Below are 27,162 nucleotides of genomic sequence, written 5' to 3' on the forward strand. Positions count from 1 at the left end.
GCCCAGTTTCTTTCAACGCTCAACGCCAGCTGCGGAAGCCTCAGGCGCTATAGGCGGTAATCACGCTACGTCATGTGCGCGATTTGTCAACCACGTCGGACACGCGTGCGGTCACTCAGTTTGCTTCACGAGTAACAAAATGGCGGCTGCTGCGATGTCGGTAACTGCTACTTACGGACTTCGAAGCCAGGAATTAAGGGTACCCCAGTTTTATACCGCTGTCACAAGGGCCATCTCAATGCCCATTGAGGCAATGGCCATCAAAATGTTTGATGGGAGTCTCGGCGCACCGCTACCACGCTTCCAATTCAATGATCGTTCAGTAGCGAGTACACAATCCGGCAGATGGCACTGTACCCACTGTCGCCTTAAGTCACTGGAAGGAAGGGGACAGTATGCCGTGGGGAATAGTACCGGGTTCGTTTTCCCTTCCCTCTGTGCGCAAAAGTCTCGAAAGTAAAGGAAACACGCATAACTTGCTCCTTTGGTCAGTGGACAACTCAATCACGCTTTGAGCTACGTGGCGGTAGTGACAGAGAGATGTGCGTGTCTTGAATTTGCGTTGGCAGCGTTTTGGCAGAAATGCGGCACTGGAGAAATTGGCCGCCGGACTTCTACAGGTTCATTGGCGTTGGCGTTCGCAATGCTGCATTCACCGTTGATTTTGAGGCACGAAAAGGCGCATAAATGACTCCCTGGGTCAGTGGACATCGTGGCGGCAGGATCACTTTCAAGATCACTTCTCTCCTGAGCAGTTCGACAAGTTCCTAGCGCTGGTACGCGCGAAGCTTCGGCGACACTGGTTTTGAGTGAAACAGGCCTGGATGCCCGTCTGTGACCGCCTGCGCGCTACCTACAGGGTTTACACAGTTTACACGGTTTAGAGAGTGCACATATGTGTTTTCATGAAGCCCCACATCCGGTATGTGTTAATGACATGCGTCAGTGTCTGTGTTCACGACATGAATTTCACGTGCGTACTCACCGCGATGCGAGTCCAGCCAGTGTGTGTGTGTGTGTGTGTGTGTGTGTGTGTGTGTGTGTGTGTGTGTGTGTGTGTGTGTGTGTGTGTGTGTGTGTGTGTGTGTGTGTGTGTGTGTGTGTGTGTGTGTGTGTGTGTGTGTGTGTGCTTCACCCAAGAAACTCATTGGATTATGGCATCATCAACCTCATCCGCACTTTCCCTTTCCTCCCCTTCTCTTTCCCCAGTGTGGAGTAGCAGGCCAGGGCCATGTTACCACCGACCGACCTCTCCTCGTTTTCCTCTCAATAAAATTTCGTTTTCTCTCTCACAGATGGAAGATTTCACATGTGTTGTATGGCTGCAGTTGTGTGTCTTTTAGTACGGCTGCATATGATCCATTTCAGCATGAAACAATGGCAATAAAAAGAAATGCGAACAACGCGGTGCGTGTGTGCTCCCCTGTTCGCATTAGGTTTCACCACGCTTTTACCTTGGTGGCAATAAAAAGACGGTAGTCTCTTCCATAATTGTATCAAGTACGTCTGTAGCATCTTCTTCTTGCCAGCCAGTTATGAGTCATAAAAATAAATGTGAACAGTGTAGCGCGTAGGTGGCGCGCTGTACGCATTTTTTAACGCGACAACATGCTTGTATACAAACCTAGGCAATAAGTGCAGCCCTTTCCTGCCTAATTTGCAAGAGGCTAGCGGTATTCTTCCGCTGTTGTAAAAGCTCACCGAGTTCGTGAACCACGCATTTTTTCTTATGAAACCCACATAGCGCGGCCGTCGCTTCAGCCGCGCAGACAAAATATGGCGCTGGTCGGGTTTACCGCCAACGGTCGCAGCACTTTTCAAATTCGAGTGACTCTACTGTCACTCACCAGATGCAAAAGAAATAGCCACAGTGGCATCGTCATCACGGGAGAAAAAACTTAAAGTGAAGACCGTAATAAAACAACTCGAATATTGAGGTGCCATTTTTGTTTTCAACTGCAGTCGAAAAAAGCTATTCAGATTATTCGCAGTTGCGCACACTCAGGAGACAGCGGCGGGGGAGGGGGGAGCAGCGATGCGCACTCCAGTTCAAAAGGGCTCGCTTCTCGTCGGCTTGCCTACCACAGACCGCGGACAGAACTTGTCGCGTTCACATCTACTGTTGTTGCAGTACTTGCCGTTGGTGGAGAAAAAAAAAATTATTTTCAATGTCCCTAGTCGGAGGCTACACCTTGCGAGGCACTTCGTGGTCACGATCATCTCAATGCACGCTACGAGGTGAAAACTGCTGAAACGCAGGTACACACTGCACAAGAACGGCAAGGTTTTGTTGACACCTCGCGACTTTGCGGAGCTTATAATATTTAATACCAAATAATTATTAGTTTGTGAGCTAGTTTAAAATTTTGCAATTAAATCAATTTTTTATCTTTTGAGTTTGTGTATTGCTACAGTACATGGGAGGCTGCTGCTCTCAAGGGCTCTTGAGATTTCAGTGGTCATTAGCGAACCTCCACTGAGTCGATCCCCATGAGTTCAAAGGTAACTGAAAGCCGCCGTGTGGCACTACCTGATCTTCATTGAGTTCAAGGTCCATTGAATCAACGGACATTCAAGCTGTGGGTGTGGAAGGTTAATTTTTTTGCTCATGAAGAGCCTTCCGTGATCACAATGACGGTCTACTGTCGCAAACGAGAAGTCTGCGAAACTGCATAATTTGGGATTTCCACGGCCGAACTATATTAGATTCAGTCAGCGTTGATTGGTTTATTCATTGCTTAGGGATATCGGGAAGAATTTTTATTTTATTTCCCTCTATGTCGGCACTAGTCCCACACAGCTTGATTCGTCGAAAGGGGCGTCGAAATGATCCTTGAAGTAATCTACCAGCTTTCGCAGCGTCTGCAGACGGCTGAAAGCGCTGAACTTGTTTTCACGGCGGCAAGAGTTGCTGTAGTCCTCGTAGTCGAGGTCGAATGCAGCTAGGCCGAAATGCAGTTTCGTGTAGTTGGCCTTCACCCGACAGAGCTGGAAAAGACGACAAAGGGGGCTCGTGTAGCTCAGCATTGCATCCGCAATAAGGGGGGAATATCTGCGCATTATTTCCATCGACCAGTAATGAAAGTTGCATGTTTCCCAGGGATAGTTAGACGACACAGAATCAGTTGCGGTTTGCTTGCGAGTGAGGTTACAAGGCATTTATTTGTTAAAAAATATATCGTTGCTTCGGTTATGAAGGTGCGGGAATACTTACATGTTATTTTCTAGCTTGTGAAGCATGCATATGCCCAGGGCGACTAGATATATTGAAAGTTGTTCGTGATGCTTTCTATAAAGGCTAAGACTTTCGCCTTTAACGTGGTACTAAGATACTTTGCAAGGTTAGTAGGGTATTCCTTTAAGATGCTTTCAGTGCGTGCAAAAATGCTTGCTAAGCTAAGAGCTGCTACAATAGTCAAACTCATGAAGATACCATCAGGGACCTGAGGACACACTGTTTAGAGCCATATTGCTGTAGTTAGGAAGAATAAATGCGTGCTTTAATGAAGCACGTCACAAAGGCTCCCCATGGTGTGACAGAGATCAGTGAGCAGTGATGACCGAAACAGAAGAAAAAGGGAGGAGATGATGTGCAGCTGATACACTGTGCATTGTATGCGTCTACACCGTACGTGCAACTTACAATTTCGCTAGAGCTACCATCATGGTACGGATATAATTTTTTGCAGCATAATTATCCGTAGACCGTCCACGGATAAATCATCATCATCATCAGCCTGACTACAACAACTGCAGGGCAAAGGCCTCTCCCATGTCTCTCCAGTTAACCCTGTCCTTTGCCAGCTGCACCCACCGTGTTCCCGCACACTTTCTGACGCTTTTCGTCTTGCGGAGCATCTAATCGTGCAGGCTACTCTATATTTTCTTTTAGATATTTCCAAATATGGCATCAATTTCCCAACGCTTATGTCATCACAAGGTTTTCTTATTCTTGCGCTGTGCATGTACGCGCATTTTTATGCGCTGGTTACACAGTTTGCTGCTGCATCGTATGCACCGGGTGCAGACAATATACGAAAATAGTATTTTTCGGCAAAAACTGAGTCCTGCGGTCTGTGAACTGGGTGCGCGCTGTAGATCGGAGATTATAATTTATAATACAGTTGGATGAAGGAATAAATAGTGTAACGGGGGGTTTAGTACGAGGTACTGGGGCGACGGGAATGGCAACGGCAGCAGTCCGGGATCAGGTCGGCGAAAAGCACACAAGCGTAGCGCTGGCCAAAGACTCTCGAGAACACTGTCACCTCGTCTTCGTCTTCGCAAAACCATCAGACGCATCTTCTTTAGCCTTACAATCGCCCCGGGGACAAGAGGAGCCATCCTGGCGACTTAGGATGATGGCAAGACGGCGGGGTCGTAGTAGGGCTTGAGGCGCTGGACATGAACGGTCTCCCGTCCTCGGCGGCGGAGATCAGGAGACGGCGTGAGGGGTTCCACGACATAATTAACCGAAGAGGTGCGCTCCAGTACACGGTAAGGACCATGGTACTTTGCCAGAAATTTTGAGGAGAGACCGGGAGTGCCTGAAGGGATCCAGAGCCACACAAGTGCTCCAGAAGAATAGTTCGGTGAGGTTTGGTCTTGGTCGATGCGGGAGCGCTGGCGATACTGGGTGTCAGTCGTGAGTGAGCGGGCGATTTGACGGCAGGCTTCGGCGTGTTGCGCGGCTTGGGAAACAGGCCGATATTCAGATTCATCAGGGTGGTAAGGGAGAATTGTGTCGATAGTAGCAGAGGGTTGGCGGCCGTAAAGTAGGAAGAAAGGAGAGAAGCCAGTGGTGGACTGCGTAGCGGTATTGTACGCATAAGTAACGTACGGAAGGACTAGATCCCAATTCGTGTGATCAGAAGCGACGTACATGGAGAGCATGTCTCCGAGGGTTCGGTTAAATCGTTCAGTGAGGCCATTGGTCTGCGGATGATAGGCGGTGGTAGTTCGGTGAATCGTGTTGCACTCTTTGAGAAGCGCCTTCACCACCTCAGATAAGAACACGCGGCCTCGGTCACTGAGCAGTTCACGAGGTGCACCGTGACGAAGGATGAATCGGTGCAAAATGAAGGAGGCAACGTCCGTCGCTGTGGCAGCCGGAAGGGCAGCAGTTTCGGCATATCGTGTAAGGTGATCCACCGCTACAATAGCCTAACGGTTGCCGGCTGCAGTGTAGGGAAGCGGACCGTATAAATCAATGCCAACGCGGTCGAATGGGCGTGGAGGGCATGGTAACGGCTGCAGCTCAGCAGCAAAACGATGGGGAGGTGTCTTGCGACGTTGGGAGGGAATGCATGAGCGTACGTACTTCATGATGAAGGTGTACATTCCGCGCCAGTAGTAGCGCAGCCGTATGCGGGTATAGGTCTTGAAAACGCCCGCGTGACCACTGTGGGGGGCAGCATGGAAATATGCGCATATCTCCGAGCGTAAGTGGCGTGGAATAACGAGCAGCCACTTGCGACCTTCGGAGCTGTAGTTACGGCGATAAAGTAGGTTGTCACGAATCGCAAAATGGGCAGCTTGGCGGCGGAGCGCACGTGACGGGGAAGCAGCCGTCGGGTTGGCGAGAAAGTCGAGTAGGGAAGCGATCCACGGATCCATGCGTTGCGCTGAAGGCATGTCGCTGAGACGAAGCAAGGGCAGAGAAGCGCCGGAGGTGGAAAAGGTGGAAAGGCTGGCGATCTCGGCTGGAAGGGGGCAGCGTGACAGTGCATCGGCGTCTTGATGCTTGCGGCCGGTGCGATACACGACGCGGATATCATATTCTTGCAAGCGAAGGGCCCATCTAGCGAGGCGGCCGGAGGGGTCTTTCAGGTTGCAAAGCCAACAGAGCGCATGGTGGTCGGTCACAACGTCAAAAGGGCGCCCATAGATGTACGGTCGAAACTTCGCGAGGGCCCATACAATCGCCAAACACTCCTTTTCAGTTACGGAGTAATTGCGTTCTGCTGGTGTGAGTGTGCGGCTAGCATAAGCAGCGACGTATTCGTCAAAGCCAGGTTTTCGTTGGGCGAGGACAGCGCCGAGGCCAACACCGCTGGCGTCCGTGTGCACTTCGGTAGGAGCGGCCGAGTCGAAATGGCGCAGAATGGGCGGCGCCGTGAGGAGACGGCGCAAGGTGTTGTATGCGTCGTCGCACGCTGGAGACCACAGTGATAAATCCGCACTTCCAGACAGCAGTTGAGTCAAAGGCGCAGCAATGGACGCAAAGTTGCGAATAAATAGGCGGAAATACGAGCACAAATCCAGGAAGCTGCGCAGGTCTTTGATGGAGGTGGGTTTGGGAAAGTCAACCACAGCACGAAGTTTCGTTGGGTCGGGACTGACACCCTGCTTAGAGACAACATGACCTAAGATGGTTAATTGACGGGCGGCAAAACGGCATTTTTTTAAGTTCAGCTGCAGGCCGGCGTCAGAGAGGCAGGTCAAGACGTGCTTCAAACGGGAGAGGTGGGTGTCAAAGTCCGGGGAAAAGACCACAATGTCGTCGAGGTAGCAAAGGCATGTCTTCCACTTAAGTCCGCGCAAAATGGTGTCCATCATCCTCTCAAAAGTCGCGGGGGCGTTACAAAGCCCGAAGGGCATCACCGTAAATTCATACAAGCCATCCGGTGTCACAAAGGCGGTTTTGGGGCGATCGGCTTCTTTCATAGGAACTTGCCAGTACCCGGAACGCAAATCGAGGGAGGAAAAGAGTTCGGCCCCTTGCAAACAGTCCAGAGCGTCGTCTATGCGCGGGAGGGGATAGACATCTTTGCGCGTAATTTTATTAAGGCGGCGGTAATCTACACAGAAGCGTATGGAGCCATCCTTCTTTTTGACGAGCACCACAGGCGACGCCCATGGGCTGCTTGAGGGCTGAATGACGCCGCTCTGGAGCATCTTGTCGACTTGGTCTTCAATAACTTGGCGCTCGGCGACAGACACACGATAGGGACGTTGTCGCAGCGGTGCGTGGTCACCTGTGTCGATGGCATGGGTGACAGTGGAAGTTTGGCCCAAGGAACTTTGATGTGAGTCAAATGAGGAGCGAAACTGATCAAGTAAAGTGAGAAGCTGTGCCCTTTGCGGCGCTGGAAGGTTGTCGTCGATGGAGCGAAGGAATGCTTCGGTTGAGGAGGGATCGGGCGCAGCAGTATGTGGGCTGAGTGCGGCTATGGAGAGGTGCGGCGCGTCGTCCGCCTCTTCGCGGATGAGCAGAGACGCGAATGGCTGTACAGTGCCGAGACATTCACCTAGGCGCAAGGCGTTGGGGAACGAGAATGGGTTAGACACGAACAGTACGGAGAGGCCAGCAGATATAGTCAGTACGGCGTATGGCAGAGGCAGGCACTTGCGGTGCAGAAAGATAGAGGACGGAGTGAAGAGGACAGTGTCGTCGCGAAGAGGGCCGCAAGAAAGGGGTACGAGGACAGAAGAGCAGGGAGGCAGGTCAATGTCTTCGGCAACGAGGGCCTTAACACAGGCACCAGAAGGGGGGGGGGCAGTGTCCAAGACAGCTTCGGGCAGGTGAGAGAACTCGATTTCAGATCGAGCACAATCGATGATAGCAGCATGGCGCGATAGGAAATCCCAGCCCAGGATAACAGCATGAGAACAGCAGGGCAATACGACGAATTCGACGGCATAGATGGTCCCCTGGATGACAACGCGAGCGGTACACGCTGCTGACGGCTGGATGTTCTGAGCGCTGGCAGTGCGCAGTGAGAGTCCAGCAATTGGCGTCCTTACTTTTCTTAAAGAACTACACAGCTTTGCGTCCATGACGGAATCCGCAGCACCAGTGTCGACAAGCGCCATGACAGAAACGCCGTCGACGGAAATTTCAATGAGGTTAGCGGCTGACGGATGAGGCCTTTCGAAGTTCGTTGTGGACGCAGTTCTCGCCTCAGGAACTGCGGCTCCTAGTTTTCCTCCTGGTTAGCGGTGGGGCGACGTCGCATAGGTGAGATAGACCGGTGTCGTGGAGAAGAGGGCCGGCGGCTGGAGAGGGTAGAACGGTCCGGCGAGAAAGTACGACTTTGCGGCGGCGCAGCTGGCACAGAGTACTGACTCGGTGGAGGCCAGTACCCAGGAGCTTGGGGAGGAATTTCCGCGTCCGGGAGACGACGGCGGCAATGCCGAGATACATGACCTGGGAGACCACAAAAGAAGCAAATCGGCCGATTGTCCGTTGTGCGCCAATAATCGCTGACCCTTGGAGTAGGTCGACGGTAAGCCACTGGCCCTCGCAAATGCGCCGGAGGCGCATTATAGATTTGCGGCTGCGGTCTTGCGACGACATCGGCATACGTCACTGGAGCCGCGACAGGAGGCGGTCTCGCGACGGCTTCGGCATATGTGAGCGGAGCCGCCACAGGTTGTGGTCTGGCGACAACGTCAGCGTATGTCAGCGGAACCGTGACAGGTGGTGACGGATGGGCCGGTGGAAGAGCCTCAGCAATTTGTTCTTGAATTGTATGTCGGAGGGCTGGAGCCAGATATGATGGTCGGTCGTGAGCGCTCGGCAGAAAGGAAAGTTGACGTGCCACTTCTTCCCGCACGAAGTCTTTAATCTGCTGTAGCAGCGATGAGTCAGGAGCAGGCGTGAGCCCAGCAAGCGACTCAACCTGCTGTGGCCGCTGGCGTGTCAGAATCCTCTGCTTGCGCAACTGCTCAAAGCTTTGACACAGCGTGACAACTTCAGCAACGGTACGCAAGTCGCGCGCTAGAAGCATCTGAAAAGCGTCGTCATCGATGCCTTTCAAGATGTGTTGGATCTTGTCGGCTTCCGACATACGAGCGTTGACCCGCTTGCACAAGTCGACGACATCCTCAATGTAGCTAGTGAAGCTTTCACTAACCTGCTGCGATAGTTCGCGCAATCGCTGTTCGGCTCGGAGTTGCCTGACAGCCGGCCGAACAAATACTTCGGAAAATTTAGTCTTAAAGGTGGACCAGGTTTGAATATCTGCCTCATGGTTGCGATACCAGAGGTTAGCCACACCGGCGAGGTAAAAGATGACGTTGTTTAGCTTCGTCACATCGTCCCATTTGTTGTATACGCTCACCCGCTCGTACGATGTGAGCCAATCTTCAACATCGTTCTCGTCGGTGCCGCTGAAAATGGTCGGGTCCCGTTGACGAAGGGAGCCGGCACAGATGACAGCCTGGCCCACTTGTACGGCCTGGTGTTGGACGTCCTCAGGCATCTTGCGCGTCGGGAGAGCACGACTACGGAGCTCCAGGGCCGATGTTTTTACCCAGCACCTCCACCAAATGTAACGGGGGGTTTAGTACGAGGTACTGGGGCGACGGGAATGGCAACGGCAGCAGTCCGGGATCAGGTCGGCGAAAAGCACACAAGCGTATCGCTGGCCAAAGACTCTCGAGAGCACTGTCACCTCGTCTTCGTCTTCGCAAAACCATCAGACGCATCTTCTTTAGCCTTACAATAGTTATAATTTTGTGCAATCTGAAAGCTTTTCGCAGAAGCGTCATATCGCTGACTAAATTTGAACACAATAGGAAAAAAACTCTAAAACATTTCACTCCATTTTCTTAGATTCAAGGATCATAAAGGATCATAAGGGGTACGTAGTCCTTTCATTGCATCGAGAAGCCACCCCCTCCCCATCTCCCCCCAAATCAAAGGTAGACCGTACTCCAACCCTACTTGGTTCCGAAGAGATAGGTCTCGCATTGTCCGGAGCTCCCATTCTTTGGACCGTACGTCCAGAGGGCTTGAGGTTCACATGGCAAACATTTCCTTTCGTTTAGCCTGACCGTCATCCGTATGGATACGGCTGAAAAAGCCTTCTTAGTGTGCTGAGCATGGTTTGTCCATTGCAAGTTCGACAAAGAAGGTGGTGGACGTAAGCCCGGGACGCTTTCAAGCTGAGAAAAAAAGAAACAAATCATGCCTGGCCAGCTACGACAGCCGATTACTTTACAGGAGTTCGCTAAGAAGGCTCGCTGGGACCTATGTAGTTTTCTATTTTTTTTATGAATGCACAAACCATAGTCGTGCGAAGGTATAGCTTCGAAGTTATGGCCATGCATTTAAGTTTACCTTTCTGCAGAGCGATTCTTCGTTGTCATACACAAACATCATATTTCTCTTGGTGTTCCTGGACAGCATGGCGTGGTGCTTTGTGTCATAAGCGGGCTTCTGCCAGAGGTCTTGATTGTTGCAGACCTGTACAGTGACAACAAAGCTTCAATTACGAATATGCCTTGCGTTGTTGTACTGAAGTAGAGGCCACAATAGTTCGGCGAGCATCCTTGTAATGCCGAGCAACCTCAGCCGAGCATCGTTGAAAGCACTTGTAATGCACGCACATGACAAGAAGGTGGACATCCATGTGCCACAGGTGTTTAAGAGCAGAGCTAGAAAGCTTAATGGCAATATGATCAAGCGTGGCCGTTTGTGCTAGCTTCTGAATTAGTACCAGCAGTTGTTTTGCCCTACAGCCAACTGCGTTAATAAGCGAACTATGCAGATTTCAAGAGGCCCATGTCGTTTACATTGCACCTTTATATGATTATATGAGTCCAGAGAGGGACCTGACACAGAGAGATCAAGAGTTAGGAAAAGACTTCAGCAAAAATTATCTGTGGTTTAGTTCTGGGTAAGCCTCGGGTGACGTGATAGCTACAGCTGGCCGAGTGTAACTCGCTCAGTCTAATTGCTAAGTCAGCCTTTCGCCGCTGCGTTTCGCTGGGCGTTCCTTCTTCAGCTTCGTCCCTGGACGTGGATTCGCTGTCTCCACTCCTCCGCCACTCGGTTTCGCCGGCGCGCCGCGCCGCCCGCAGCTGCTCCGCACCACGTGACCAGTCACGGCGCCGCCACAGTGGCTACGGCGCTGCCACGCTGAAGGCTCGAAATGCTAGCGCAATGTAGGTGCGCGGCGCGCGCACCAGCTGCGTGCTCTTGACGTCACTCTGTGCATACACACAACTGACGATGCGGGCGGTGTCTGCTCTGCCGTCGGCGCAGCGGCGGGGCACGCGCCACGCCCACCAGCTGCGGGCTATGACAACACTCCGCGCATGCGCACAGCAGGCGGAGCTGTGGGGCCACAGCTCAGCGCGCAGCCACGCTGACCTCGCAAAGCGGCTGCCGTAGTGTAGCTATCGCTACAATAAGCCCCTCTTCTGTGGGCACCTCCAGTCTGCCTGCCACAACCGGCCACTTGGGGCTAAAATGCAAAGCGTAATTGTTCTCTATATGCCCCTGCTATACTACATTTATTACACCATAACTGCAATGGCGGGTCGTACTGGTAAAAGTAACATTTCGTAGTCGGTTTAGCTTAAAAATATTGCTGGTGTATCCGCCTTCCACTGAGCGAAAAGAAATTGAACATTGTTTAAGATATAACTACGTGAATCTTAAAACTGAGCAAGAACGTAATACACAGAGGGCTAGCGTGCAGCGCCCCTGGAGTATGCGATCTCTCAAACCACTCCTTATACCCGAGTCGTAACATCAGCACTCAGTCATATCCAAAGCGAATTGTTCAGCCAGCGTACACCACCTACTGTAGATGTGCCTATCAAAATATGTTCGCGCTTTCCATTTAAAAAGAAAAACTTCAATTCCATTTAAATTTCCACTCAAAGGTATGCTAAGGGTTTCCTCTAAAATGCAATTACAAAGATAAAATTAAGCCGAACTGAAGTTCTTATTCTCGTTTTTAACTGAGAAAAGTCAGTAGTATTCACATGCACGCCGCGGATATTTGTCCATCAAGCAGTTGCTACACTCAGACAAAGGAGAAAATTAAGAGCGGAAACCAGTTGTATGGTGAGATGGTGTACCGTCGGATTAGGTAGCCCACTTATGTACATTGAGGTACTGCTCCGACACCTTACACGCCTGTACAGGCTGGGGAGCTCCACATCGTGGCCAGTTGTCGTTCGCTAGCGTGTCGCTCTTTACTGTCAGCACCTTCTTTGGGCAATTACTTGTACAGGCATAGTAGCTCCAGTCTATTTCAGGGCACTCGAAACCATGCATAAGCGTCACAAAAAAGTGTCATTGTGTTGTTTCTACGAAGGTTAAGTGGCCATTCAAAATCACTCTCGTGAACACGCAGACCACGCGATGCCCGCCCTCTCACTCAGCCTAGAGCAACGACCCAAGGTAACATCCCACCTTTTATAAATCAACTTCCATTTACGCTTCTGCCAGACAGTTCCACTTTATGTTCCATTATTTTGTTTTGTCGAAGAGAGTAACCGCTTCCGGAAACACCGATGCAAGTGCTTTATGAGTTTTTAACCATCAATTTTGCTCTATGAAAGCTGCAGAGAGACCTTTCACTGCATTGGAACACCACATGGTATCTTTGAAAACAAAACCAGCAATTCATTTGTAGCAATTAATGTTCGCAGGAAAAAACCGATAGCTGAAGTCTGAAATAAATACCGAAAGAACGCAGCCGTATTTCGAAAATAGAAGAACCCAAAAACAAAACCCTTAGGTATGCCATCCAAATGGCATAGGTACAGTTGGGGACAAAAGTATCCGGACCACGCGTTCCTCAAACTAAGCTTATATAGCTCCACCATCAGACAGCGGCTGGAGACCACACTTGTGGAGATGAAATAACAAAAATTAAACTTTAACCTCCACAAGTGTAGTCTACAGCTTCCGACTAATAGCAGAGCTATCGGCTTCGTTAGAGTAACATGTGGTCCGGAGACTTTTGTCCCCGACTGTACATGTATGCATGCCCGTAGATGCACAGAGTGCTAGCGCATACGCTGTTCACACCGCCTCTTCCCCACCAACGCAGTCTTCACAGTGCAATCTCGACGCAAAGCAAGCATATCCTCCTTCTCACCCTCAGGTTTGACTCCGTCGTCCGCCACGAAATCTTCATGTTATCGCAGTGTAAATCTTTAACCTCGGCGAAAGCTCCTCAGGGAGCCTATATCAGTACCCTGCCTGCCGCGGTCGTCTATCCGCGCTTTGCTGTCTTCGACGCTTGCGCCCGTATCGCCATCTCTTGGGGGCGCCAAGAACAAGGGATGCCAAGATCGGCTGTGCGGCGAGAGTTTATAAGGCTGTTCCATTTGGCGCGTGGCCCAAGGGAAAATTGTAATTTGCGCAGTTCCCACGCCCGCCGCGAGGCATCGCTCTCACCTCACCTCCGACAAAGCCCCTCGATTGTATGAAAGTTCCGCCATTCATTGAACTTTGCCGAGCAAACTAACACCCTTTACGTGGAAGCAGCAGGACCAAAGATTGGAGTCATGACTATTGTAGTCCCAATGCCTTCAGGATCGATGGTGAACTGCGCCTCGGTGAAAACATCTAACCCCACTCACGCAGAGAAGGCAGCTATTGCATTAGCTGTAGCATCTAACCCCAACGCCGTTGTGCTCACTGATTCCCAGAACGCGTGTCGCAACTTCAATTACGGATTAATTCATAAGTGAGGGTTGTCATTGCTGACTAAGCATCCACCCAACCAAGCCTCAGTCATCTGGTTTCCCGGTCACCTGGAACTACCAGGAGGAAACGAAGCCGCTCACAGGCATGCCCGAGCTCTTCTATACCGGGCGTCTCGCCCTGATGACCATGAAGGGTGCCGTGACCTGATAGGTTTAGCAGTGTATGCTGACAATCTCGCGCCATACAGAACAGCCAGAAAGAAGTACCCAACACCACACAAATCCCTCAATAAGTTAGAAGAGAACACCCTTAGGAGACTACAAACCAACACATACCCAACACCAGCTGGTATCCTACACTATACTCACCGCAGTGCCCACACTGTGGAGAGGTAACTAACCTCTACCATATGGTGTGGGCATGCCAATTTAATCCCTTAGTTGACCCCATTCCAGACCCCTCAGAGGAGCAGTGGGAGGCTATTCTGCTCAGCGATGATCCTGACCCGTCAGCACTGGCTGGTGGGGAGGGCCAGCGCAGCAGCAGCAGCAGCCAATGGACTACCGGAGTAGGCGGCCCACCCACACGTTCTGAGAATACTGAACAAATAAAGGTGTTTTTAACCAATCAATGCCGACGCCGCTCGACCTCCTCGCCTCCTCCTGGCCCCTTCCCTGAAGGCCCGCTCTCCACCCGATTTCCTGCGCTACGATTGGTCTCCCTGCCGTTGCCCCTGGAAACGCGCGGGTCCGGCGTTTTGCTTGTGTTTTTCTTTTTCCTTCGCGTCATTTTTCTCCTAAGGTGGGCGAGCGAGTATTAGGCGCTGTGCTTTGATTGCAACATGTATGCGCTATGCCGTGCTGTTGCGCGTACAACTGCAGCAAGCGGCCTGAAGATGGTTATGCGCTATTCATGATACCTCAAAGCAAGCGCGACGGCTTGCGCAAGAAACAGTGGCTTCACAATATTGGCCCAAAGAACTTTATTCCTACAAAGAACAGAGTTGTTTGCGAGGCAAGGCGCCTTTCTCACTGCCCGTAATAACGTGTCACCTCACGCTGCGTTTTCTATTCTTAATGCTTGTTCCATAAGGTTTTTGCTGCGGCAACTTGTTCGTTGCATAAAAATGCGGTTGTCCTCTGCAGCACGCTGAATGTTCTCCAAGGCTCCATAATTTCATACGCTGTCGACTTCTGCACAGTCAGAAATACGGCACTATGGTCTGCTTTCTGTTGTCAGTCATATGTGGGAAGGTACAGCCTCTAGATTGCATTTGTCGCAGTATGCTAGGATCCCTGGCCTCCTTTATTAAAATTCGAAATTGTGGCTTGTAGAGGAGCCAGTCTTTCCAGCTTGTACTTGTAGTGTGCGTCGGTTACTTAGGAACAATTAATGCTCGCCCTGAAAAACTCATTGGCAAGTAAACCCACGGTATTGCGGGTAATGAGTACGGTTTGGTTTTATCAGGTATACGGCCAATGTGCAGGGGGTGCTCCCATGATCACGCACGCTTCACTTTAAACATGACTACTAGGCCCTGGCCGGGAACCTTCGCTTTGAAAGCTGGAGCTTTAAAAGCGCAATTCCGCGTTATATTTTTCTGCGGAAAAACCTTTCCCATCGATGCAAAATCAGACGGAATCATTGTATCAATTTGCTGTATTTGAAAAAGCTTAAACAATTAGTGCTTATGGTTATGACGTAAAAATAGGGGAACATTTTGCGAGAAACAATCCTTAGCACTGTAACATACTACTCATTTCAGTTGTATGCAAGAAGAATTTTTTTTCATCTTGCCTGAGTAGTTAACTCATCGCTCTATGTTATAGCTACATTTCACTGAAGGCCAGTTTGAGCCGCGAATATTCCACGAACGGGGGAAAAAAAGCTGAGGCCCAACGCAGTTCCGACAATTTTTTCTCACCTACCTGCAGGTAGGTGAGAAAAAATGTCCCGAAGCGAAGGAAGGAATCTTTAACAGACAAGCTTTTAGCGTAAGATCCCATTGTCTGTCAACTTTCAGTTGCCTGAAACTCCTGCACACATGTAGAAAGTGATGTTAATTGGAGCTATGACATAAACCACTGTTGTATTTCCTTGAGCACGTTTTTTTCTCAATTGTCATCAATACTGCGTACCACATTGCCGCCAGTGGCGGTCCCAGCGATTGGTTCTAGGGGGGCGGACTGACTTCCGCACACAAAAAAAGGAGAAAAAGAATAGAAAAAAAAAACGATTTTTAGTTACACTCTATTCGTGGAACAATTTTTGCGCACCCTGTTGTTAAAAAATCAATAGCAAACGGTAAGATGTTATACCATAACTCATGCTTTGAATGGTAACGGTTACATGAACAATATTCATATGTAATTCATATCTATTTATGATTTATGTATGAATATTGCTCACGTAACCATTAACTTATATAATTCATATATATTTACGCGGCGGTCGAATTTCAATTTAGGAAAAATTCTAACCGCCCGCGTACTGTGCAATATCTGTGCACGTTAAAGAACTCCACCTGGTCGAAATTGCCGGAGACCTTCGTTACGGCGTCCCTCATAGCTTGAGTCGCTTTGGGACGTTAAACACTTATAAAGCACAAAAACAAAACAGACATATTTATCTCACAATATTTACAATTGAATGATTGTGCCAGTCGTGAAGCGCAAAAGTAACTGTGAGGACACGGCAGGACCACGATACCTCGACAGTCACGTACGAATTGAACTCGTATAACTACCAACCAGTCATATAACTAATACTGTTGTAAAAGAGTATTTGCTTGCATGACTTACTATAGCAGTAGGAAACTGGTGTTAAAAATGCCAAAGGTCTTTAAATATTGTTAAGTGTAAAGTCATGCGTTTCCATAGACGATCCAACTTACTACCACATAGCTACTTTATCTGCGGCTCTCGTTTACATAGTACTAAAGCATACAAATATCTTGTATTGCACCTGTCAGACGGTCTTACGTGGTCAACGCACATCAAGCACATCAGTTGCAGCATCCCGCCGATCCCTTGGCTATCTTCAACGCTCAATGAAGTTTGCCCCAGCACATGTAAAATTACTAGCCTACACCACATTAATGGGCCCAAAATTATATTATACAGCCGCCATTTGGAACCCAAATGAGGAATTCCTTTCTGGGAGCATAGAAGCTATCAAAATAATGGCATTAGATTTGTTCATGCCGATTACTCATCCTACACAAGTGTTACCGATCTTAAGAACCCATCCGGCTTGCCATTATTAAAGCACTGTCGAAAACTAGCCAGTATAGCCTTTTTTTATCGTTTCTACTATTCATTTTCGTTAAGCTCCCTGTTCAGCTTCTCTGTTTTCAGCTCGTCACAAAAACAGTCAACAGGTGTCATACCGGTGCCCAAAAACAAATATATGCGCATTCTTTCTTCATCCTAACAGTAAACGATTGGAAAGGCCTTCCCAATGCCGCTGTAATAATATAAGAAACGCTTGCATTCAAAGATAAGCTTAAGTCTTTAGACACATTTTAGGTTTTCGTGTACCTTTCCCCTCTAACGCTGACATATTGCGCTTAGTTTTATTATGTGGGTTTTACTGTTCTGCAATCCGTTATTAAAATTATTTCCCACCGTTCAGCGCTTCTTCTTGGTTTTTATTCTTGTTTTGTTTTTTTCTTTTGCATTCGAAAGCATTTGAGCGTTGTGCGCTTTGATTTTCTGTAATGTTTGCCTGTCTAATTTGTATTTTGAACCTTGATGTTGGCATTGTGCAGAATATGTTCCTGTTTTGTTATTACTTCTGTAAAACCCACCTCTTATGCAATGCCCCTTTCTCTGGGGTCATTGAGGGACTAAAATAAATCTGTAAATCTGTAGAACGTAGAATTGAGTGATATAAGGCATCTAACAGCGCGAACGTACAAAGTAGGGGACTATACTTGGCGCATCACAGAGGAGAAAGCTTTCCATTTCTAGGTCAAAATCACTTTTCGCTGAACGAGAGCCCGAAAACGAACGTTCGGGAAAATGTACAAAGGCTTTTGGGGCCGCCCCCTCCGCCTACCCTCCCTACAACCCCCCCCCCCCCCCCCCCCCCCCTCTCTTAGGACCGCCACTGATTGCTGCACTCGCGTAGATGCTGAATATTATGTGATACTCACGTCTGTTGCGTGTATCGTGTCAGTCAACGTTTTGTGCGTGCGCGAAAATAAATCATCCTGCTGACCACGCTCTCATTTTCTTTTATATCCCCTACTACACAGCGGAACGAAATTTCGGTGTCAAGTATAATATTACATTATCGAGAGGCGTTTGTCTTGCCTAGAGATATAGAACGCATTCTCTGACAGGTATGCTGACTACATTCTTAAGCTTCCTTGACACCACTGCCTAATAATGTTCGATGAATGGTCGTCCGCGCTCCTTGATCTCATTGAAAGTGCTCAACTGTTTTATTCAATGAACAGACTAGAGCGCAAAAGCCATTTTCCCACTGATGATACAAACCTATGGACGGAAGATGCACTCATCACTAAATTATTGTAAGCTGGTGCACGCTAAACAAGGCCTACTGCACGGAAGTATGCACAAGCAAAGAAAAACATTTCGAAGCAGTTCGTGCTAAGCCTAGTTAGAGTGCTAGCTCTTTTATTGTGAGGTTTATCTTTAAGTTTGACAAGCTAGCATAATGCGTTTACACTGGCCCTTAATTAATTCGGGTAGATAACTAGCACAGCTCATTTGCACTCAACCTAAGCTTTCGAAAGGTATATGACTCGATGCTATAATGCAAAGGGTGGTTTTGATTCCATATAGCTCATTAACTCTAGTTAATCGGTATCGCTAAGTAATTCATAGCATTTGCATTCATCCTAAGCTTTTCAACGGTATATGACTTAATCGTCTAGCTCAAAGTTTATTTTTATACAAAACTAACTAATTAACGCAGATTAATGCGGATCGCTAATTAGCACAGTGCCATTACACCTAAGCTTTGCAACGGTACATGACTCGATGCTGCAGCGGAAATTTGGGTTTTTATTGATATTTATTAAATATCAATTAATTTGACCCAGTAATTGGTCAAAATAAGTGTATAATTAACCAATGATCCAAACTCATGGTCGATTACGTGACATATACTTGCCTAGACAGATAGCTTGACAGTAGCGAAATAAACTAAGCCCCGCTTCGAACTTCTCTGATTTTGAAGTTCAAAGCACCAGCCTGGGTTGTTTTCCGAAGTTTTAGCGCGGTGACAGACTTCGCGCTATCAAAAAACAAACAGAAAAAAGCCAGGGGCACTACTAGATCAGATGCACAAAGTAAAACACCTTACCATGTGACTTAAAAAGTGTCTGCTGTACAGAACTCGCCTGCAAGCTTTTTTTACATCAGTATTCCCGATTCAAACATTTCAAAGAAGAAACCAGTTCCTCATGAACGTTACTTTCGGCATTCTCAAAGCTTTCCTCGAAATTTTTCACATATTTAGTGCGATCCTGGAGCGCATACCTGACCCAAAAACACGCGCTTCACTCATTGCTGCGGCTGGCCGGCGGGCGCCAAGGAGAAAAAGCGTGCCGTGCGCAGAGCTCGCAGCCGCCGCGCGAGGAGAATGTCGGAGGAGAGTGTCGCTACTTTCAAATTATCAAGGGGCTTCGACCTCCGGTAAAAACCCACAAATTACTTCATTGAGGGGATTTAACCTCCGACGCCTCCGATATACCTCCGATCTCGGCAGCACCGGGGGTCCACGGCTAGCCGAGGCGCGTGTTTCATCTTGCTCTCGTGTTGATTTACAAGAGTGTTTCAGCAGCTCTGAGTGTCTGCGCTGAATCGTACTATGACCTAAAATAATGGCAGGTCGTCCTTACAACGCGCATAATGATCTTTTTAACGCAATACGATCGAGATGCAGCCAGGGCGTCTACAGATCCTTGTGCATCGCATAACATATTATTTGAGAAATTAATTCGTGCCTATAAGCGCTTGCTCTAGATCGGCTCTTTCGGTGTTTCTTCTGTATTAGACCAGTCGTTTGAAACGCTAGATTTCTTGTATATCAAAAACCAATTTTTTCCATGTAATACAGGTTTATAAGCAGTATTTTCTTCGCAGCCGCTGGCCATGTTTTTGTAATGAAGCGGTGTATTCCCGTAAAGTAAATGTTGGGAAATGGAAACATAGTAGTTACCACAAAATTGTAGCATTTCTTTAAGCTTGCACATTGGCAAACTTCTCGGTTCGCGGCTGTTGGACGCGCGGAAAAGTCGTTTTGTGTATTGCAGAGGCGCTGTGCCATCGGTGTGTAAGTTTTTGAGCGTGTTGTTACGTTGTTAGCACCCCTTGGCCTTCATAACAATTGCAGTGTTTGAGCGTAACACGGCAGGCTCCCACCTACAGCTCATTCACCCAACATCATACGCAGGTACATGTCCTTGGTGTGGCAATATTCCCACATTCACGCACATTACGTGGACATGCTTAGCAAAACCGAGCCACTTAAAGCCGCCCAACGCGGCGCTGGTACAGTGGGAGGTGACGATGGCCGGCGGCACCCTAGAAGACCAGGAGGCGCTAGACGCCATTGCCAAAGCGTCGCCGGCAGCCACTGGAGTCCTGGACTGAGGACCCCACTCACAGTCCGCTCCGGTTTCCTTATTACAAATAAATGTTTATTCTCTCATGCAATTCACTGTATTTTTCTGAAAGATGCCATACTACTGTGTACTGCACTGCAGATGAGTAAAAAAAAAACAAAAAACAAAACAGGATATAAGTTGACTTGGATTTCTGACAGATCAAACTCGTCGCAGAATCTGACAAAAGTTATAGCAGGAAAGTATTTCATACAAAAGAGAAACCTGCCAGCGCTCCCCGTTGTTTTCAGTTTTGGCTCATCAAACGCAATTCTTGATCCACTGAGCTGCAAAACCTGAAGTAGACTGCTATCCCAAGTGTACGAGCTTGCATTGTCTGAAGGCAACAGCGTCAACAGTGATGTTTATTTTTCATTTCTGGAATTATGCTCTCTCCATCCGTGTGAGGCGCGCCTAATCCAAGTGGAAGTGGGCGGGGTCTCCATGTGAGGCTACTTGATGTGACGGGGTCACGCTGCTCACCGCGGGAAGCCCTCCAAAAAAAGCTGTAGCTTTAAACGGAGTGCCTTGAGAAGGTTTTCGCTGTTATTTATTTTTATTTGGCAAACAGAAATGTCTCCATGTAGTAGGAAAGGAACCGTCCTGTTAAAATTATTCCGATATGTGTGCCGCTAATCATCGTACTTTAAAACAAGGCTAACTCTTTCTCCTTTAGCACGCAATCAATATCATCTGCACTTGGTCCTGTTTTATGCGAAGCATACTACTTTAGCTACCACTTCAGCCCTTCACCGTGGTTATGCGCCTCCAAATCACGTGATACATGACGTCACACCACGCGACACGATGACGTCACGACAGTAGAGAAACGGGGGCCCACCTCGCGCCGTCGCTGTGGTTGTGCGCCTCCAAATCACGTGATACATGACGTCACACCACGTGACACGATGACGTCACGACAGTGGAGAAACGGGGGCTCACCTCGCGGCGTCGTTGTGGGTGTGCGCCTCCAAATCACGTGATACATGACGTCACATCACGTGACACGATGACGTCACGACAGCGGAGAAACGGGGGCCAACCTCGCGCCGTCGCTGTGGTTGTGCGCCTCCAAATCACGTGACACGATGACGTCACACCACGTGACACGATGACGTCACGACAGTGGAGAAACGGGGGCCCACCTCGCGCCGTCGCTGTGGTTGTGCGCCTCCAAATCACGTGATACATGACGTCACACTACGTGACACGATGACGTCACGACACTGGAGAAACGGGGGCCCACCTCGCGCCGTCGCTGTGGTTGTGCGCCTCCAAATTACGCGACACGATGATGCTTCGCATTCTCCAGGCTTAACCAAGTTAAGCCTCAGCCATTTTTTTTTCAGTAATGCACTGTTAGTATTCGGTACGTACTGAAGTTTCTAGCCTTTGCGTTTGTTCTTCATACGTCATGGTAGACTAAGTATTTCCCAGGTCACTCATCGCCTCCGTAGCACGCGCGCTATTTCGATTTGGCGTTGGGTGTCCTACTGGAAGAAGGAATGACCTTGATTCGTGTTCTAATATGTTAGCAGAATTGCAGCAATTTATTTCACATTGTCCATATAACTTTGATTCAAGCACAGCAAAATCACGGGGTTTTTGATGCACCAATCTGCGCTGTGGCCTGCAGCTACAGACTAATTTTAACTTGTTACTTAAGGATTTTTATATTCTTCTTTAGTTCTGGCCTCCTATACGCCATGACAACGTCAGTGCTCTCAGCCATCATTCGTCGTCAACGCTATGGGGTAAGTACACAAATTCATACCTGTGGACCAATTCTAAGAGCAAACCAGCCATATTATTGAAGGAACTGCTGTGATATCCAACGCCGATCTTCTTCAGCCAATGCAGCTAGTTAACATGAGCACACTTGCAGTGGCTCATTTGCATGTATCAAAGCGTCATCAGGCCGTACGAAATGGGCAGCGACTGTGCGGCTGCTGTAATCCTGTTGGTCCTTACGCTTTTGAACTATGTAAGCATTTGGCTATGACTCCAGATATATATATAAATCATAGCTTTCAAAGCTATGACAAACAGACGGCGCTACTGCTGTCTTAAACTGTGTGGTGGCCGAGGCTAATAACTGTTATCTTCCCGCCTTCTCCAAATGGCACGCGTCAAAATTAATGCATGTCTCGTAAAGTTACAAGAAGACAATAAGAAAATGGCAAGCGCTAATTGTCTTCTGCTTTCACCCTGAAGAAAGTCGTAAATAGGAGCAATAGGCGTGGTCGGTCGCATCTCACCTCCGTGTAAGCGTCGAATGCCGGAGCTATCGGGTTCTGGGTGCAGGGGGAGAATATTTCCAGGGGGAACTTGGGCAGCGGCGCCGCTAGTCGTCCTTTCATGCCCACCGATATGGACCAGCGAGTGGACGCGCCCTGGGTCTCCAGCTGCCGCAGTGCCAACGCTGCTGTGTTCTGAAACGCACAAAACCATCGCTGTAGAACGCGTCTTGTCCTATGTGTTGCGTGGTGTCATCATTTCGATTGTCTTTTTTTTGCTTTACCGCGATCAGGAGCGAGTGGACCTTCAATTTACTAACTGCAGTCACGTTTGATAGCTTTGCAATGTAATGTGGGAACGACTGCATTGTCCACGCAGCACGCGCAACTTCTGCTTTTGACCTCCGGAATGTGAGGTGAAAAATGCATTTTAGCATCAAAATGAAAACCTTTGTCGAGAACAAGCGACACCCTCGTAATGGCTGAATTGTTGAGAGCGTAGGAAAACTCAAGGGGCTGTTCTTGCACGTAAACTACACCATAAAAGTGTTATTCGCATACATTCTCAACTTCTTTGGCAAATACCACCTGTGCATAGAGTGCACATGCACTTGGGTTGAGCAGTAATCGCAAGGGGAGCTTATTATGTGGAACATCTTTAGGTCGTCAGCGTACTGGGACATGTCAGACTGAGCAAAAACATGGTAAAGGTCATTGGTGAAAAGAATGAGAGCAGAGGCCCCAAGATGTATCCCTAGAGAACCCCAGATGTAACACTTAAAGGACAAGACCTTTATCCACCTTAGCTCATTCGGCTTTGCCTACCTTGTAGGTAGCTAGCAAACCAGCAGCAACACGATTTGACCGTTTCTTAATAAGGATGCCGTGCTCTACTACATGAAAGGCCCTTCTGTAGCGTCAACCTAGTCACGACAGGAGACCGTAGAAGAAACACTGCTGCGACCTATTCGAAAGCCATGCAGGTAGTCGTGCAGGTTGTTTTTGAAAACAAATAATATCTTTGATTGAATGACAATCCCGAACACCTTAGTAAAGGAAGACATACGGGAGCTAGGCTTGTGGTTTTTAGGATACGTGCGTGCTCCAGCCTTAAAATAGGGTACTATGGGAGATTGTTTCCAAGCGGCTGGAAAAATTCACGTGCTAGAGAACACCTAAATATTTCCAGCAGAAGTGGTGCCAGGACGCCGCAACAACCCTTAACGATGAAAAGAGGGATGCCATAAGAGCCACAGCATGATCTAGATGGTAGATGACGGATAGCGTCAGTAACGTCTTCTATAATAACTATTGTCTGCAAAATAGAGCAGGTGCCGTTACTTTACACATCAGGGACGCTAGTGCCATTCCCTCTGAACGCAGGCTAGAAATACTACGTAAAGAAGTCACAAATATCTCTAACGCAGGTATTATAGCAGGCGTTCGAAATCAACGTTATCCGTGGAGTGGGATACTTGGCTTCGCCGCTAGCAAAGCGCCAGGAATCCTGCGGATATAGCGTGGGGCTCTTCTCAACAGAATCTAGATAAGCATTTCTGTTGCATCTCAATAAGCTTTTAGTTTCGGCTGTGCAGGCTTTAGACTCAGCTATTACTCCGCTTCTGGTATTCTGCGTTAGAAGCACATATAAGTGTAGCTTCTTGACCATAAAACGTCTCAGTTCGGCAGGGAAGCCGGAAGGATATGTTGACGTTCTGTGTTTCTTTCGCGCTATACATCGCTTCTTCCCCTCCTCTACGAATTTTGCCAATCGGGCGGCTGCTACATTCATCTTGCAATGAACCTGAAACAGCTTTCCCAGATACCTTACTGGTTTAAGTAAAATTTAGATCTTACCTAAACAACTAACTCCCATCCCAAAATTGCTGAACCACGAAAATTGATTATAAGACGGAAATAAACTTAAACAAAATAGAAAGACAGCGCAAACGACGTGACGACGCGACAGGGGATACGTAACTACCGCAAAGCTACTTGTAAGGAAGAGAAAAGTTGGCAACAATCATTCTTCTGTGTGGGTTGTGGTTCTCACCAAGTCATGAGCGTATCCGAGCAGCTTGCTGGGTCGGTATAGGGAGGTGGGCGGAACAACCGCGCAGGTGATCGCCTCGTTGTCCCCGTAGGTATAGTGGCCTTGCGACACGAACAAGTCGGGCCGGTACACTGTTCTGCGTGTTCGTGTATATAGCAGCAATATACAAAGAATGAAAATAAAGGCCAGTTTTGCATATTGAAAGGCTCACAGCAGTTACAGTGTGTTCATATGACACGCTAATAGTGATTCGAGTAACTTGAGGCAAGGCTTAAAAGAAAAGGCAGTACACTGCAGGTGGGTTAAGCCAAAGGAACATTGCTTCCACTCATGTTGCACAGAGCAGAGTGTTTTTAATCAGTTTCCTCCGTAATTAGCGTAGATAATTTATACAAAACAAAACATTCGTTTCCGGTCCAACCGCGTCGAAAAAAATGTAGTGGAAGTTAAGAAAAAGCGCCTTCAGTTTGTGGCAGCAGCGTGCTTTCTGAGCGCTCCCTTTATTGACGTTTAAAAGCCTCTGTCAAACTTAAATAAGGTAAACAACGCGATTGCTTCGTTGTGCAGCTGCGTTTCAAACAAACCAAGCGTGCGCACTGGCCTTGTCTATATAAGCAGCCGCCGCTGCAAAGTGCGTCATCGCCGTCACCCGTAACATAGAAAGCGCGTGCGACCATTCTGACTTGGCTCAATTCGCGGGAAGTACAGTCTATGTAAGCCACCTCAAGTTCTCGCTGGATGCCGATTATTTCGTAGTGAGAAACCTCGTTTAAACTTACCGGCTATAAATGCACTGCTCCTCCACAGTAATTTCATTCGCATCGCGCTAGAACATTTGAACGCTGTATCATTGTTTAGATATTCCCCACAGCACATATCTTGCTTGTTTTATTGACCATTGTTTCGGCTTGCAGGACTTTTCTTAAAGTACAGCCGGTACCAATATTAGAGGGAACACGGGATCGCGTGTTACCTCCGCGCTTCGCAAAGTACTGCCACCAACAGACGACGGGAATGGGTGACACTAGGGGCACGCTCGTAAAGAGCTGCCGGCCATGGTTACTTTGCATGCGGCTTTACCGCCTATTCTCGCCATTTGACGGTCGCAGTGCTTTGCAAAGAGCGGAGACGATGCGTTCCCGTGTTCCCTCTCATAATGCTTCTGGCTGTACTTGTGAGTGGAAGGATCGATTAACACCTCCTTAAGGGCGTGAGCACACTGTAACAAAACGTGGGGGAGAGTCTGCAAAAAAGCTAGGTGCTGTGGATGCGGTAAAACCAGAAACGGCAAAAAAAAATATGCTGCTGAGCCAATGATTGCATCTTCGAAGAAATTGACAGCGCAACAAGGACGCGAGGAGAGCTAGAAGTGCGAGGACCCCGCTCTGAGTCGTACTGAAGAAATTATTCCTGTCACACGACAAGCAGCAAAAGAAGAGTGAAGGTGAAACACCAACGGTGGACAAAAACAAAGGAAACAAAAGCGAAAATATCTAAACTTGGCTTCAGAAAGAGGGTCATCCAAATATGCAATGTCTTCACCCGCCAGAATGACCGGAGGATTGAAGGGCCTCTGAAGGGTCAAAGTTTAGGCATACAGCGTGCGTGAAATAAAAATTATAGTGAATTTCATGCATTTGTATCAAGCCTGTGTAAGCATTTTGAGGTGTAAATGTGAGAAAATAGTGTTTAGCTTGTGATGGAGTGTTGACCTTGGCCACATGTGTCTCACCCAAGAACTATTTTAAACTCCATGGATTTGCTTAGATGGCCGTCATTAATGCTCTGCCTTTTGTTGTAGAGGCTCGTCCTAACTTCAACAGTCAATGACTAGCCGCTATGGCTGACGTCTCATCGCTGTTGAGTAAACTAATGCAGAAGGGTATATGCTTGGGCTTGTTGGTTCATATTTGAAACGTAAAAACCGTAGCGCAAAGAGACGAGGACACAGAAAGAACAACAACACACGGCGCTACACACAACAACACACGTAGCGCCGTGTGTTGTCGTTCTTTCTGTGTCCTCGTCTCTTTGCGCTACGGTTTTTACGTTTCAAACTAATGCAATCTGTGTATAGTGGCTAGCTCTCCTCACTTCATTTTCTCGGCCACGTAGTTCACCCAGCCAGCGTTGTAGGGAACAGCGCTCAGGACGACGTAGGCAGCCTTTCCAGACTCTCGTTGCTTCTGCGAGAGGGCATCTAATGTCTGCAATAAAACGGGTACTGTCACATTTACCTCCACCTTCAATTACATCTCGGTGACTGTGACGATGCGTACGGGAAATACAAACACACCAACCGCACAGAAAAACACTTTTTGCCGAAAAGTGTTAGTCGAGTGGGCGTCTGCACTCGATGAGAGGCCATTTTTTTACGCTACCATCTGCGTAGTCTTGTATGAAGCAAGTTAACATTTTCAGGCAAGTTCAAACGTAGCTATCATGCTAAAACATATCTGCCTATGGCATCTGAGTCCACAAAATAAATTAAGAGAGCATTACTCTCCTGTTCATCCTCCCATTCACGTGCTTAACAGTTGAGACATCTAAACACATTGGTATCCCGTTCACTGAATCAGCATAGGCAGACAACCCACATTCGGGGACGACTGCAACGTAGAATCAATCTGCTTGTCTCCAAAACTGCGACTGCACATAACAATAATTTCTAGACAAGCGCATTTTTCAACGAGAAATAGTTTCTGAACGCCTTTCTTTTTCATATATCTTAACAGTTCACTGCAACAATTGTATATCGGCTGATCTTCCCTCAGCATGCGTGCATTTTTTTGACATTAACGTTCTCGCTATCGCCAAAAACTTTCCCCATTGCTTT

At 48.2% G+C, this 27,162-nt stretch overlaps 1 protein-coding gene across 1 annotated transcript in view; it reads right to left on the minus strand.

Moving 5' to 3' along the window:
- Positions 1 to 2,043: 2,043 nt before the first annotated feature.
- The window catches only part of LOC149363349 (uncharacterized), a 28,910-nt gene continuing 3,791 nt past the window's right edge, over positions 2,044 to 27,162 (minus strand). The window contains exons 5-9 of the mRNA XM_089573461.1: positions 26,421 to 26,533; positions 24,327 to 24,462; positions 22,295 to 22,468; positions 10,067 to 10,192; positions 2,044 to 2,988 (exon numbers count right to left, since the gene is read on the minus strand). Coding sequence (XP_089429587.1) covers positions 2,776 to 2,988; positions 10,067 to 10,192; positions 22,295 to 22,468; positions 24,327 to 24,462; positions 26,421 to 26,533 — 762 coding nt within the window. The 3' untranslated portion in view covers positions 2,044 to 2,775. The remainder of the gene's footprint in view (positions 2,989 to 10,066; positions 10,193 to 22,294; positions 22,469 to 24,326; positions 24,463 to 26,420; positions 26,534 to 27,162) is intronic.

The sequence above is a fragment of the Amblyomma mixtum genome, chromosome 2, assembly GCF_055824585.1.
Source record: "Amblyomma mixtum isolate Tamu chromosome 2, ASM5582458v1, whole genome shotgun sequence".
Taxonomy (NCBI): domain Eukaryota; kingdom Metazoa; phylum Arthropoda; class Arachnida; order Ixodida; family Ixodidae; genus Amblyomma; species Amblyomma mixtum.